Consider the following 16,739-nt stretch of genomic DNA (forward strand, 5'->3'; position numbering starts at 1 on the left):
TGCCACTTATATAAACACATGGGAGGGGGCTCTATGCATTGCCCTCCCTGGTTTCACTTATTTTAACTAGGCACAGGGCCTCCATCCTGTGTTGAAATTCCTCACGTCGCCATTTCCTCAATGTATTTGTAGTGGAGCAGACATCATTTGCTCAGCTGTAAATCCTCAATTCTGGGCACCCTGTGAGTATTCAGAGGGGTGTTTGGGTTCTAATGCTAGTATTTTGCTTGTGCTCTAAAGACGATTTTGGTTTGTGAGGTTTAAAACCAAAGTAAAGTTGGAGGTGGTGAAGGACTGAGGAGGGAAGACTGCCTGCCCAGCTGGTGCGGGTCGTTTTTAATGCTGTGCTAGGTACTGGTGTGAATGTGCTTTCTGGTTTTTCTATATCGCAACAAAACAGGAAACCTCTAAGGCAGATGCTGTTATCATCCTGGTTTTACAGGTGAGGAAACGGGAAGAGGGGGATTAGGATGCTCAGTGTCGCCCAGGCAGTTGGTGGCAGAGCTGGGAGGTGAGCTCCAGATTAGACCCTGTCTTCATCCTCTGAGAGAGAAGCGTGGACTCTGTATCATGCTCAGGCACTCCTCTTTGAAGACAAGTTTATTTTTCAGGAAACTTACAATACATTTGGCATCTCTAATGTGCAGAGAGCTAGAAAAAGCACCCAATCTGGAATTTGAAGACTGTTGAAGTCTGGGCTCCACCCATCACTGCCGACTGAACTTCAGGCCAGTCAAGTAGATGCTTAAGTTATCAATGAAATGGGGAGGTGGTACTGACATCTCCATGGACACCTCATCACCTGTGAGATGAAGAGAGAGCGTTGCTTGGTAATCAAACACTGAAAACGTTCCTGCAGTCTCGAGAGGTTGACAGTCAACGGGAAAGGCTGGTATTTCCTAACTGTGACCTTGAAAGCTTTAGATGCCTCGGCTCTCCTAGACACCTAGGGGAGTTGGAGTGGACCCGACATTGACTATTTTAGACTAAGGAGGAAGCAAAGGAAGCATGTGACCTCGGGCTCAGGCTTTGGGTCCTTTTGGGTGGAGTCTTAGTCTCAGAGTTAGAAGACTTTTCTGCAGATAAGGTGTGACAAGTGTTCCCTACCTCTTTTGAACAGCTTGCAGAGACTTCAAGTGATGATGATGATGATGGTGGTGGTGGTGGTGGTGGTGGCGGTGGTGGTGGTGATAATAATGACAAAGATGATGATGAAATATTTATACAGCTCCTTTGCAAAACAGTGTCACAGAACACTGGAGGAAGAACATACCAAGACAGGCTTTCTCTGTGTAGCCTTGGAGAAGAGCATATCTTATGTTTCTATTGATAACCTGAGATTATCTAGGGATGTGTCCTTTGCAGTTAGTTTTTCAAATTGGTTGGAGGGGAGTTTATTGTATATGCATTTCTTTCTTTCTTTTTAAAAAATTTTTGCTTTATTTGTCATGATTGCTACTTTCTCTGGATGGAATTTGCCCTTATTTCTTATATCATGGATTTGGGTAACTTCCCTTTCCAATGCACGCATGTACAGCTGTGCCTTTTCTTCTGAGCACAGCTTTAGTGGCATCATAGACATTGAGTTTTTTTTAAAATTATTTGAATTGTGTGCATTTGTGTATGAGTATGTGCAGTTGAGTGCAGGTACCTCTGGAGTTCAGAGGTCACAGCCCCCTTAGACTGGAGGTATAAACAATTGTGAAATGCTAGATGTAGATTCTGGGAACTATCTCTGGTTTTCTGCATGCACATTCTGTGTTCTTAACCACTGAGCCATCTCTTCCAACCTTATTTTCTAATTTTCTCCATGGTCTGAGCTTTAACACAGGGATTACCTGGAAGCATATTATTTCTATTTCAAACATTTCAGAATTTTCTGAGCTTTTTCTGCGATTGACTTAAGCTTAGTTCTGTCATGAGCAGAGACTACGACATGACCAAGTCTTTGAAATTTGTGGAGATTTACCTTATCATTAAAAACCAATGACCCTGCTGGGCGGTGGTGGCACACACCTTTAATCCCAGCACTTGGGAGGCAGAGCCAGGAGGAACTCTGTGAGTTCGAGGCAAGCCTGAGCTACCAAGTGAGTTCCAGGAAAGGTGCAAAGCTACACAGAGAAACCCTGTCTCGAAAAACAAAAACAAAAACAAACAAACAAACAAAAACAATGACCCTCTATGACATCTGACTTTGACAGTTTAACACTGCGAATTTTCAGTGTATCCACAAAAGAGGCTATTGTATGTGTCACCTACAAGTTGCTTAACCCTATGTGCCTCAGTTTCCCTTTGATGAAAATGAAGAGACTAGAAGTGTTTTCTAAAAGACAGGTCTTATAAGCATTTATTTTGGTAATGCATTGGAAGTTTTTAGAATTATATTTGGCATAGAGTAGGTATTGGGTAAATGTTTGTTGTTAATAATTACTAGCTAATTAATACTGTTATTGGCTATCCTATAGAGTTTAATGTAAACATCCACAGCCTGTGGCTAGTCTACCTTGTCTGTCTGCCCTACCCTCTGCCCACGACTGGCCTGTGAGGCATGTATATTAAAAATCACCTAAACCTCTTAGCATCCCAGTCTCCTTTGCTCCCAAGAAGTCAGTACTGTTGTTTCCTGTGTGGGAATTAATGCACAAAGTAGGTAAGAAAGGCTGACTGAATGACTGGTTCTCAAGATGTTCTCAACAGCCTGTTCTCCGTTCCCAAGGACCTTCCCCACTAATAAAACACATGATAATTGGCTAGTTAAATGTTTTGTAGGTGATAGCTCTGCCAGGTGTTTTCTGTGGACTTTCATGCTCTTCAAGTCAGAGGAAGATCTGCTCCACAGTCAGTAGGTTAATTTAGCCACAGTCCCAGTGAAGACAGAGTCCCTAGAAGTGAACAGATGTTAAGGCTCTCAGCACTTACCATCTTTTAAAGACAAAATCCACCATCGTCATCTTGTGGGGACTCTGTAAATGGTGGTTGATGGATCGCCCGTCATGGTGTCAGTTCTGAAAATAAGCACAGACATTTTTGGTTCCTAGCCCACCATCACCCAAGTCATAAAGCAAGTGAAATGGACATTCTTTCTCATTCATTAAGCATAAACTGTTATGGCTACGTCCAAGGATGCATGCTACATGTGTAGTGAGGGGGGTCTTTTAGGGAGATCTGCCATCAAGCCCAGAGTCTTGAGAGACGAGTCACTATTTTCAAGAAACATTGAAGACTTCAACAGATTTGTAAAAGGCATTTCCCAAACTCTAAGGTTCTAACCTTTCCACCTTGCTTGCTGGAAGTACCTGGAGTACCTGGTCTCCTGCTCACTATGAGTTCAAACGGACCAGTCATTTTTCTGAGTGTTAATCTCTTCAGATACCCTGTAACCCTGCAGTCTGCACGTCATTGTTCTAGTGTGCCCTATTTCTGCTTTGATTAGCAGTTCTAATATATAATACCTTGGGGAAATGTAGCACGAATCTTAAAAGGTCTTATTAATAAAATCAAACCCAGTGCCGGTTATTGGGGTGAATGCTGGAAGATCAGAGAGTCTCATTGGCTGTCATCGGGCGAGTGACTGAGTTTATGGGACTAGCTCCTAAGAACATGGTTTGGTTTAGAGGAGCTGAAGGGAGATAGCTATGATCGCCATGGGGCCTTAGAGGTGCTGGATCAAAGAATCCTCAGTCTGAGGCTGGGTGTATGATCCTGGAAGAGGCTTCCTTTTCGGCCTGAGTCTGCATCTGTCCATATCTTCTAACCGTGTATCCCAATGAATTCTCCATAGCATTTAATTAGATAACTGTTCTTATGGCCTCCTAGTAACACTATCACTGCATGGCACCAACATCCGTGCTTACACTAAATATCACCCTTTTCTATGGTATTTCAACTGGTGCACATCTGTCCTTTTTTTTTGTCTTAGATTTTACAGTTGGAGTTGGTATTAAGAGCAAAGAGGAATTAAGAATAAGAAAGTAAGGTGGAATTCTCAGGACATTAGACTGAAGCTCTGTGAGTGAAAGATGCTCAGGTGTTTTGAGCCCAGCTGTTTCTATCTGCTATGATGCTCAGGAGCACTTGGGGACCCTTTGCCCCTCATCTCACACTGAGCTTATCTACTGGCCCAACTGACATTCCTCACTCTCTCCTTAAAACACACCCGGTGTGGCTGGGCGGTTAAGAACGCTGGATGCTCTTCTAGAGGACCTGAGGTTAATTTCCAGTATCCACATGGTGACTCAAAACTATCTATAACTTCAGTTCCAGAGGATCCGCTGCCCTTTTCTGGTTTCCAAGGACACCAGGCAGGCATGTGGTACACAGATATACGTGCAGAGAAAACACCTATACACTAAAGTTAGGATTTTATATATATTTTTTAAAGTAAAATACACCTGCTGATGCCTTGACACCTTGAATAGTCACCTGACTTAAACTGTGTTTATCAAACATTTGTATTATCAGGTGCTCAATCCCAGTAGTAACTGTTGTTAGAGTTCCACATCCCACTGAAATGGCATGGAAGTGAATAAATTGTAAGACAGAAAGGAAAGACCTCTCTTGAATGCTTGCAAAGACAAGAGAATCTCTTAAAAATTCAACCGAGTTAACTGTGGGTGAGAACTGTGAAGGCCTGTGAGGTCTTATGGAAACACACAGGCTCTGGACTAAGGCTGCTTCTCAACAGCCCTGGAGTTCTTGATCTACTAATAAATGTCTAAAGTTGGAAGTCATCAATCTACGTTGGAGGGGCTTATGCAAAATCAAACACACAGAATCACTCAGCGGACCCCCACCCCGTCCTGTGTATTAGTCCTGTGTCAGGAGGTCAGCAATCGTCAATAGCTAAAAAGATGTTGGCAGTACAACTCATGATTACAGTTCTTTGTCAAACCAGTTTATTTCTTCCTCTCAGTGCTTTCTACTACAGTCACCAAGGTTACCACATTCTCCTTGGTGTCAAGTTCAAAGGGTTCTCCTTAGTGTTCATTCCAGTTTCTCCTGTGAATCCTATTATGGGCCCATGGTTCTAATTTGATTCATGGCTTTCTTACAGCTGTCAATCAAATATACTTACTTGATTACATAGCTGGCCATGGTGGTGACCTTCTCTAATCTTAGCACTCAGGCGAAGGATCTCAAGTTATAAGTTCAAGGCCAGCCTGGACGGTATAGTGGGACCTTCTCTCAGAAAAACAAAAGGAAAGAAAAGTGGGGCCTGTGAGGTGGCTCCCAAGGCACTTGCCACCAAGCTCTATGACCTGAGTTTGATCCGTGGGACCTACATGGTGGAAGGAAAGAACCAACTTCAAGTTATGCTCTGCCCTCCACATGCCTGAGTGGCATGCACATAAGATAGATGGAATAAAGCCTGTAAAGGCGAGAAGAAAACACTGCTCTGGATGCTAAGATAGTAGCTAACCTTTGATAAGAGTGACTGCAGCTCCAGACTGGGCTAAGCAGCGCTCTGATGTTCTCGCCCTCAACACTGAGGGAGTACGTTCTGTTTTCACAGCCATGTTGTGGGCGGCTGGGGACCTGAAAGGGGCAGCAGGCTGACCAAATAACACAGTTCTCAGGTAGTGGAGTGGGTCCCATGCAGAGGGAACCCCGACCTGCTGGGCCTAAGCATCCTGGTATTTATTTTTGAACACCTCCAGTCATTTGTCCTGCTTCTAGTATGTTTATGGGTCCCTTCTAGAGGGCAGGGGGACAGACTGGTTACCTGCCAATGTGCTTTTATGTCCAGAAGGTGACCAAATGCTGCCTATTTCAGACACTGTACTGTCTGTGGCAACTCTGCTAAATCTGTGAAGGAGACAAGGTGGAAAATACAGCAGCACCCAGGACTGATGATGAGTGATGCGGAGAGACTTGAACAGGAGACAGCGACAGACAGACAGAGACAGAGACAGAGAGACGGACAGACACAGAGAGACATACACACACAGACACAGAAAGAGACAAAGACAGAAACACAGAGAGAGAGAGAGAGAGAGAGAGAGAGAGAGAGAGAGAGAGAGAGAGAGAGAGAGAGGAAGAGAGAGAGAGAGGGAGGGAGGGAGATAGAGACAGAGGGAGACAGAGACAGAGCGGCGTGCATATATGCATGCTGCTGTCCTCTGTCCCTGCTGCTCACTAATAGGGAACTGGTATTTTAGTGCCCTTTTGTGCCACTGTGCTTTTAACTGCTGTTAAGATAAGGAGTAATGTCCCCCCAGCTGTGCATAATAGTGCCGTAATTCCATCAAGGGGCTCTGATAACTTCATAAACCCTGACAGCCTGGCTTGAGTGGATTTTCATGTCATCGCAACACCAAGATGGAATTACAGCCTTAATTTACTGGGTGTACATTTTGGGGGTACATTACTGAATGTTAAATCCTGTTAAAAACAAATCAGCTGATGCCATCTGGCTGTTCCCATCTCCCGGTGGCCTCCAAGCAGCCACAGGACTCTGGGTCCTGGCTCTTCCTCACCCTGCTTCCTCTGACACCGGTTTCTTCCCCATTATAATCACTGATCACCATCATTATCAGTATCTTCTAGCTGCATAACTTAATTTTAAGCTCACTGAGGTCTTTTGCACACAATCCTGTTAGCCTCCTGAGGATGTCAGTACTTCCCACTTGCACATCTGAAGTTGGGTTATTTGTGTTCTTCGAAGCGAAGGCCTGCAGGCTGTTAAGAATCAAAGCAATGTGTGCCGGGGGACCTTTCAGATCCCTTAGGAGGCAGCAGCATCAACAGCTGCCTCCCCCTTCCTGTGCCTCTCACACCGCTCTCCTCACACAGGGCCACTCTTCATAGTCTCTTTTATACCAGTTCAAAATTTTCATTCACACGCCATAACTTAGAACATTCTAGAAGACATGTCACACATTGATGTTTCCCTGTCTATCTGTTTCTCTATCTACCTCTTGGTTTTTCTACATCCAAATGGCATTACTGGCCCTATCTTTTTGAAGTACTTAATTATATATGAGATGGCATCTTTCCATCTCATTGCAAGTAGCTTTCTGTTGACACCACAGAACAGTGTCAGACCTCATGAAACCATACAGAAGTCCATTTTCCAAATATAATTCATATCATAGCCTTGCTGGAGTGAAGCACACCTCTGTGGAAGAGACGAGTTACCATTGGCTGGATTTCAACAGAACACAGCTCAAAGGAAAAGAGAAATTGTTCTTCCCGGTTTTGCTGTTGTTTTGGACATGGTCTCCTGTGTTCTGTGTTTAATATAAAATTAGAGCAGTTCTGAAAATGTCACCACAGGAACTGCACATAGAACCATGGGTTGGGAGAGGCAGTGCCCTGGTCCAGCTACATGGTAACCTAACATTGATTCATCGTTTTTCACCTGAGAAACGGAGTTGATCTTATCTATCACACATAAATGCTATGATCTCTAAATGCCTCAATCCACTTTACTGGAAAAAGGTTTGGTTTTATGATGTCGGAAGCTCATAAAGTGACTTTCTTTGGAAGAGGCTGTCTTGGGAATAGCCTTTATCTTCTTGTAGCTTAGTGTTTACTGTTGGCCCCTGGCTCCCTTGATTCTAATGGAGGGGCTGACTTTGAAACTGCCGTGTGGGAGCTGTTCTTGTTGTTGTAGTTAGTACTGCCTATCATTTCCCCTCTCACAGCCTAGCCCATGGCCTGTGCTTTACAATCCTAGATGATGTGGAGATGCACGAACTTTGGATACTGGCTTAACGAGTTATTGAGCTAGAAAGGAAGGTCTGCTCTCACGCTTTCCAAAGCTCTTACACCCTCTCCTTAGAGGCTTGCGTGCTGACCATTACACCACGGGGCCTAGCCTGCAACAGGGCATCTCAACAGGACAGCCTGGTGCAGTCACATATGACCTTTAAACTTCCCTGTGGCTCTAACAGATTTCCTGTGAGGTAGTATGTGCCCTATAAAACACAGAGGCCGCGTCCTGCCAGCAGCCTGGCATACTTGCCTTGCATTTACAGTATGTTAAAAACAAAAGGCAGCAATGTATTTTCCCAAGAGAACAAGTGTCTCCAGAGGGCAAGGCTATTGGGATACAGGAACAGGACAGAGCCCAGGCTCCTCCGTGCATGGTTATGAGTAAGCACCACTGTCATTTAGAAAGCATGGTACTCTGAAGAGCTGGAAGCCAAGATGGAGTGTGGGGGTGGGGGAGAAGGCTCCATTAGCCTAACTGAGGTGCAGAGGCCAGAGGGACACTGGGAATCTGGGAGCTGATCTGCTGAGAATGCTCCTGCGGGAGAGATGAGAAACAGGCAGATCTGTGTAATGCAGTTGGCTGGCAGGGTCAGGCCCTGTCCAGGAGCTGTAGCCATGGGATGGGAGGAAGAGGCAGCTAAAGCATGGGGACCCATATTCGTCACTGTGATCTGGAGGTTACTTGCACTTCGACTCTGCCTAGACTGATATTACAGACCTGGGGACAGCTGGCTTTGAGTTAGTGATATGCTCATCTTGGAAATTTTCCTTCCTAACAAATGAGACCTAAGAAGTCCGCTTTCCTCCAACCGCTGGCGCCGAAGGCCAAATCCAAGCAAACGTCATGAGACAAGGGAAGAGAGTAGAAGCCTTTCCTTTGTGTCTCCTTCTGCCTATTCTCTCTACCTACCTGGACGCTGCCCTTGACGCTTTGGGGACGAGTGGTACCTCTTACTAGTGTATCTTTGGTTGATTGATTTGTGTGAATCAATTCAATGTTGTTCCCCTCAACACCTAGTCACCGTGCAGGGAGCATGTTATCTTTTCCAAGAGAAGCTAAGATGTGATTCTTCCCTTAACCTGAGTGTTGCACTGCCCTGTGTATCCTTTCTCCCTTACAATGGGTTGCATATTTTATCACTCAGCCTATTTTCATCATCACTACTGCTCTTTATTTAAGTAACAATGCACTTGAAAAGTTGTCTTCTGCTTTATTTTGATGGCGTTTTTCTCTCAGCTGTCAAGTACACAGAGGTGAATTAATGCTGTGACATGACTCCTTGGGTTGGAGCGCATTGTCATCACTGGTGTGAGAAACGTTCTTTCCTGCTTTGTTTCTTTTTTCTCCCATCCTCAGTTCCACTGTCGCTCCCCTCTCCTTCCTGGGTATGAAGGTGAGGATGTTCAGAAACCTACACACTCCTTGTAGAGCACAGGGTTAGTTGTATGGGAATTGCAGCCATGCTAGCACCCGTGGAAAAGCCAACGACTGTTTAAAGGGACAGCGCACTTTCTGTGGTTGCTGGTAGGTCTGAACACCTCCTCCCTGTGTACCTCAGGCAGGTCAGGCTTCTCAGGATCCCCGTTCACAGTTCTCATTCATTTCTTAATGGTTTTGTCCTCATTTTTGTTGGTTCTCATGATTAGTGTATGCCCGACTACTGAGAGAGGAAAGAAAATGCTAACAATGTTAAAGTTATGATGAAGCCAGGAAGAAGCAATGAATATTAGCAATAGCTTAAATCAAAACTAGCCTTAGTGGTGTGTGTGTGTGTGTGTGTGTGTGTGTGTGTGTGTGTGTGTGATCTCCAGCACGTGTGTTCAGAGCACATCCATTGCCTGTCCATGTAAAATCACTTCTTCCCTAGCTTAGAAGTGTTTGAAGTCAGACCTGCATGAATCACATGTAGGTATCACTGACAGCCACCATTAACTACTTTCTCTCTTTATCCAAATGCTCTTAGATGAGTGTTTGCGAGAGGCAGCAAGGAGGAATAGGGTTTGCTGAATCCTGTTGTGATTGAGCTTAGGGGAAGGCTAGTGAAGGCCAGGAGGAAGCATTCAGGCAGACCTGTCACCATATTCATAATAATTCTTATATGTTTGGTTGTGACCCTAGCCTTTAATGGCTGAATAATCTCACCAGCCCAGAATCAACTAACCAGGGCTAACAGGGACTCACAGGGGCTGAAGCAAAAATCAGGGAACCTGTATGGGTCTGTGGTAGGTGCTCTGCACGTATGTTATGGTTGTGTAGCTTGGTGTTTTTGTGAGACTCCTAACAGTGGGAGTTGGGGTAGCTCTGACTCTTTGCCTGTTCTTGGGACCCTTTTCCTCCTACTGGGTTGCCTTGTCTAGGCTTGGTATGAGGGTTTGTGCCTAGTCTTATTGTACCTTGTTATGCTGTGTTCAGTTGGTATCCCTGGGAGGCCTGCTTCTTTCTGAAAGGAAATGGAGAAGGAGTGGATCTGGAGGAGAGGGGAGGTGAAGGGGCTGTGGGAGGAGTGGAGGGAGGGGATAATGCACTTAGGATTTATTATTTGAGAGAAGAATTAAAAAAAATCACCACGGGGGAATTCTTTAGACATCTCGAGGTGGCACACTTGGTCAACATAACTTGCTGGAGTCTCCTTTTTGCAAATGGACTTGTTTGAGGCTGTTTGTCTCATCCATCATATTTTTCTATAGTTGAGGAGGCTCATCTTATTCTGGGTAATGGTGCTTTACCCTTTATAGGGAGTGTGGCAGTGAGGAAGTCATTCTGATTGAAATCCTGCTTTTCCTTGCTCACCCATAGCCTAGCCCACTGACACATAAAGCCAACCTTCTTGCCTCAGGATTCTGGTTATCTGGGACACTTCCCTGACATGTGCAGGTAGGCTAATGATGCCTACATACTTACATAGTTACATTCCAACAGATGATCTTTGCAAATCTTTGAAGACAAAGACAATGTTATAGTTCTCGTGGGCTTCCTAAAGTAGCCAGTAGAAGGCCATGTGTGTTACCTAATAAACTATTATCCACAAGCAAATGCACAGGGAGAGCAAATATATACATTTAGGTATAGAACTTTGGGGGAAAGAACTATGGCTCTGCTGTTAAGAGCTCTTGCTGCTCTTACAGAGGACCCATTGTTCAGTTCTCAGCACCCACACAGTCCTTAATGATCTGCAACTCCAATTCCACAGGATCTGATGCCCTCCTCTGGCTTCCATGGGCACTGTATACATGTGGTGAACATAGATACATGGTTATGAAACACCAATACAAATTAAAAAAAAAAAACCTTTGGTAATGTGCACATCATTCCTTTTACTCTTCAATTATAACAAAAGATTTAACAAATCCCCTGGATAATTCATGATTAGAAATTTAGTTGAATTAATTTTGTAGCCAGCCAAACATTTCAGTTCCCACATGTGGCACTGGCTTGAGATTAAACTCTGTGAAACTAGCTCATGGATTTCGGGCTAGTCCCCTGGTCTTTTTCATAGTGGTAACATTTGGCCTTTGGTGGGTGTGCCTAGTTTCATTCTGTTACTGTGAAAAGTACCATGACCCAAAACAACTGAGAGAAGAGGGTTTGTTTCAGTTTATAGGGTACAGTCCATCGTTGAAGGAAGTCAGGGCAGGTACCCAAGCAGGAACTTGAAGTAGAAACCATTGTGGAATGGTGCTTAGTGGCTCACTCACAGGTTCATGGCTGGCAAGCGTTATTGTACAACCCAGGACCGCGTGCCCAGGGAATGGTGCTGCCCACGGTAGGCCAGGCCTTTCTACATCAATTAATAATTACGACAGTTCTTCACAGGCATGTCCACCAACCAATGTGATCCGGCCCTTTTGAAACTCCCGTCTCAGGTGTTTTTACACTGTGTCAAGTCAATAAAACAGCACAGTGAGAAACTCTGAAGATGCTTTCCGATATGAGCAGCTCCATCTTCTCTGAACCTTTAAAACTTCCTGTTTCTTATGCTTTGCAATGGAGAGCATAATGATACGTTGTGATACTGGCACCAACTTTGTTCAACTCCACAGGACTTTGGCTCTGTGGTTCTATTAACAGTCCATGAGATGTCTCAAGATGTTTTAAACTATTCCATGCTTACCCAATAAGCAGTGTCAGAAGACAGTGACAGGTGACATTCACGTCACCACCATAAATGTAAAGCACAGTCATAGTAAGATAATTAAGTGGGAGTGCTTTGGTGGGGACCCGTAGATGCGGAGAAAGTTCAACATGCAGAAATCTCTGGCTCTCATTCTCGTGTGCATGGGGAACTTTCCAAAGTTCAGGGCATAGAAATCCCCATGATGCCAGCGCAGTGACTTCCTAGGCCATCTGAGTCCCGGCTGACCTTTAGAAAGTGTGGCACGTTCTAGCAGCCACACCACAGCTGACCTAAGGGCTAATTAACCCACATGATGTTTTTGGCTAATGATTTTGTTAAATCTCCCCATGAATCATGTCTCTCTCAGTTTTCTCTAGGCTAGAGGTCCTTCTCAGTTGCAGACATTGTGTGTGTGTGTGTGTGTGTGTGTGTGTGTGTGTGTGTGTGTGTGTGTGTGTGTTGAGGGGGCGACATGCCTAAGCCAAAAGAAATTCCATAACGTTCTGCTTAGTAAGTACTCAGGTCCAAACACTTTAATAAGCACATGCATGTTTGTATTAATTTGAAGTAATTAATAAGCAGGTAACAGAATAATAGAGTGCTTTCACTCTTTACTACAGCTGCTTTCTTTGGCTGTGTGCAGTGTCTCAGAAAAGCCTTAGATTCAGACTGGACACAACCACACTCATCTTCTGTTTCACGTTTATTTTTGCATGCTATTGCTTTTAATCATAACAACCACCAACAATCTGGCCCCCTACAAATGTGATATAGTCTAAAGACACGTAGCATGAGGTAAGGTTGAAACCCCGGCAACCAAGTTCGCATAGTGTCCAACATATGTTCTGGACTGCTGTGTGGTTCTTAAACTTCATTCCATGCCCTCCCTGTGAGATCTGTAGAATTATTAGATCCACCATTCAAATCTTGCAATTTCAGAATTCTGATTTCAACTTAACATTCGAGTTTTGTTTTGTTTTGTTTTCACAAGATCCGGTTCTGATGTTCGGCATCCCCTCACATGAAATTTCTTTTCCACTCTTAGGAAAGCTGGCCTTTAGGCTCAAAGAGTGCTGCCCCCTACCTTCGAAATACAATCTGCCTTTGCCCTACAGCCCTTTGTTAAAGATCACAGTGGCCCCAAAGGCTGGTGAGCAATGTCCTTCATTCATTGGCTTTTCAGATTCTGGTTTCATTTGTTCGGTAGCCATTGTGAAGTACCCTGAGTAAAAGGGGCCTGCTGCAGAATGGAGGTATAGGAAGAGGCCCTTAAACGCAGAGTCCACTTGCCTCCACCCCTCATCATTTTGGCGGCTCACTTCACCCCTTAGCTGTCTGTGAGCCACCGGGTAGATCACATGAACTAAGACCCCAGAATACATCAGCCATGTGGCTGCCTTCACCGCCCGTCCCCTGTCACTTCTGTGGCTGGTTAATACCTTGGCCTTTGGCTGCTTTGCTGACCAGGCCTCATGATGTCACTAAGCTTCGGGAGCAAAAGTATTTTAGCCTTGTTTCAATTTCTCTTTTTCTGATAAAGATGGGGTTCCTGCTCCTGCCGCTTCTTCCTCATCCTCTTCTTCCTCTCCTCCCTCCGCCCCTTCCTCATCTTCTCTGGCTCCTGGGGCTGCTTTCCTCACCTTTCTTGGGATCCTTTTTTCGGCTTGCTCTTTGTGGCGATGTTTTCACTGTGCACTGGTTGGTTGTCAACTTGACACCTGGGAAGAGGGAGCCTTAGTTGAGGAACTGCCTCCATCAGACTGGCTGGTGGGCAAGTCTATGGGGGCTTTTCTTGATTAATGACTGATGTGGGAGGGTCCAGCCCACTATGGGGGTGTGTGTGCCGTCCCTGGGCGGGTGACCCTGGGGTGTATAAGAAAGCAGGCTGAGCATGCTATGGGGAGCAAGCCTGCAGCATTCCTCCATGGCCTCTGCTTCAGTTCCTGCCTCCAGGTTCTCTGGCTGAGTCGCTGCCTTGGCTTCCCTCAGTGATGGACTATTTGCTGTAAGAACAAATGCATCTTGTGCTCTGCAAGTTGCTTTTGGTCGGTGTTTTGCCACTGTAACAGATGGCAAACTAGAATACATTGTTTCCTTTGGAATCTTTGGTTGTGAAGAGCTGAGCAATGGATACTAAGCCCTTTGGAAAGGATGTGTGGTCGCTGCTAGCTGATGACATCCCCAGATCCGAGATCCCTGGCATTTTTCCTAACTAGAGGGCGTATTGGGATTGAAAAGTCACCGGTACACCATGGAGGCAGTGGAGAGCAAGGCTGAGCTCCATGTGGCTAGCCTCGGCTCTTGCTTTACTTCCTGCTACAGTAAGTGACTCTGAATGGCTGGTCCTCTCAGGCTCGGACATCTTTCCTTTAGAGTTCCCTGCCCTGTCCCTCTGCTCAGGCCCCTTACTTCCTCAACTTGGCTCAAACTTTGCCCTCTGCCTTTGACCCCAGCCTGTAAAATGTCCCTGTGGCTGTCACCAGTCAGGTAGATGCCCCATAACTCCATGATATCAATAACTACACCAGTGAAGCCAATGAGGTAATATTCCCTGAAGCTCTAAATATAATTTAACAAGTTAAACACTGTAACATTGTGGTGAATGCGCTATTAAGGGACTGTAAATTGCTTACATAGCGTCAATAAACACAGTGCCCTCCAGCAAGGTGCTGTTAAGAGTTTATAATCTAAAGCAGCAGTTGAAGTATCACCCCGAGGCTCCAACTCCAAGTCAGATAAAAACAAAGGGGCTGAAGACTTCGCGCAGTGCCAACTGCACACAGGAACACCACACGCTTTAGGGGGTAATTACTTCTCGAATGCTTAATGCGGATCTGCCAAGAAACACATCTGTTATCAAATTTGCCAATGATTAATTTGATTCCTCCATTTCCCCAGAAAACAGGGGAATGAAGTTGCCAGTTACACTTGGTATATGTGTTCCTCGCCAAGCCCCGTTTCATGTTGCATCCTTTTCTTAGGATAAGGACCAACATTTCCATGTACTCTACTCTCACACATTGGCGTGCATCCTATGGGCTCGTGTGCAGCGGAAACAGTTTTGTGTAATTAAGTTATCTTCGGTGTTGCTGAAAAGGATGCAGGGTGTTTAAGTTAATGATATATTTTAGAAGCAAAATAATTCATGTTTCAGGTTTGCAAGCCCCCAAACATTCTTCCCCCTTCACTTCCTTGCTCTTAGCGCCCCAACCTCTTAGCCAAAACCCTTTAAAAAACACACTCCTCTTCAATCCCCTCCCTAGTACAGAGCTGCAGCCAACTGGTGACTAACCCTTTCTGCGCTTTAACTGCTCTCCAGAGTATTCGGTCTGAAGCTTTTGCATTTGATCATCAGACTGGGAAGCGCTTAGCATTTTGCAAATATTACCTCATTACTCACCATGACCATCAGCCCCCGATAGTGTTTGTTGTGGATTTGAAAGTGATGGAGTAAAGAAAGTTCTGAGTGGTCAGGAGACTTGGGCAAGACTGTCTGGTAAGCAAGGTGTAGCAGAGGGAGGAAGACATCCGCCAGATCTTGACTTCACAGTCAGCACCACACGGAAACAGGTTAAGGCTGTGATCTCTTGTGTTTTCTGTGCCAATTGTTCTTTATTTCTAATGAGCTAGTGGAATTACATATCAAGACTAAATAGGAGCTCTAAGTTGGGGGGGGGGAAGCTTCATTGCCTATTTTGATTATAAAGGCCATTGTGGGTCATAGAAACTTAAATTCTGTTGCTCCTGGTCACTAAGTACGCGATGCCCATGTCCTAATGATAGATGGCAGCATGAGAGAAGGCTAGGTTATCAGAACAGCAATCAAAATGTCCTCTGTGACCATTGGTAGACAGTGCCTCTGTTCCCCGGCAATCCCCCATGCCTCTGTGTGTGTGTGGGTGGGTGGGTGCACACAAGCATATGCATGTCTGTGTATGCAGGTTCATGTGTGGGGCACATAAATAATGTGTACATGTGTGTTTGTGTGTGCATGTACACATGTATGTGCACATGTGTGAGAGTCAGCGACCAACCTTAGGCATCTTTCTTTAGGAGCCATTCTCTATGGTGATATTTTATTTGTATTAAAATGTTATTTGTATGTTAATAAATAAAGTTGCCTGGGGTCAGAGCTATTAGCAAGCCATAGGAAAGCTGGGCAGTGGTGGCGTACGCTTGTAATCCCAGCACTTGGTAGGCAGAGCTAGGTAAGTCTCTGTGTGTTCAGGGATGCAGCCAGTATTGGATACACATGCCTTTAATCTCAATACCAATCATAGAAAACCTGGAGGCCTATACAGACAGGCCGTGACGAGGTGGTCATGTGGTTGGGTTTACAACCAATGAGAAGGCAGAACAGAAACTATATACCGACTTTAACACAGAAAGTAGCTCTGGTTCCGAGAGGTAGGACCACCGCAGGAGGAAGAGTAAGGTTTTAGCTTCTAGCTCTGACCTCTTGGCTTTCTTCTTTGCATTGGATCTGTGTTTCTTATTTAAAAAGACGATTGGTTACATCTACAATTCTCCTTGTTTTTTGAGACAGGGTCTCTTACTGGGACCTGGGACTTGCCAATTAGACTAGACTGGTTGGCTGGAAAGCCCTAGGATGTTCCTGTCTCTGCCTCCCCTGTGGTGGGATCACAAGCAAGCCAGGCTTGTTTTTGTTTTGTTTTGTTTTGTTTTTAAACTTTGCTGCTAGAGATCAAATGCAGGTCTTCATGTTTGCGCCACCCTCAATTGACCAACTAAGCTCCATCCTTCCCCCTCTCCTGCTGCCTTGCCGGTGCCTCGATCATCACACCCTTCTGAGTGCATGTCAGATGTCTCCGGAGTTTGCGTATGTAAATGCTACCAGGCTCCATACTACCTAGTTTCTCAGGCCGAAAAGGTTTTTGAAGATGGGAG

At 45.1% G+C, this 16,739-nt stretch overlaps 1 protein-coding gene across 1 annotated transcript in view; it reads left to right on the forward strand.

Annotated features, from left to right (window-relative positions):
* Positions 1-16,739, forward strand: part of Creb5 (cAMP responsive element binding protein 5) — a 293,736-nt gene that overhangs the window by 42,956 nt on the left and 234,041 nt on the right. The window contains 1 exon segment of the mRNA XM_059256673.1: positions 16,378-16,420. Within this exon segment, the coding sequence (XP_059112656.1) occupies positions 16,378-16,420 (43 nt within the window).

This window comes from Peromyscus eremicus, chromosome 3, assembly GCF_949786415.1.
Source record: "Peromyscus eremicus chromosome 3, PerEre_H2_v1, whole genome shotgun sequence".
In the NCBI taxonomy this organism is placed as follows: Eukaryota; Metazoa; Chordata; class Mammalia; order Rodentia; family Cricetidae; genus Peromyscus; species Peromyscus eremicus.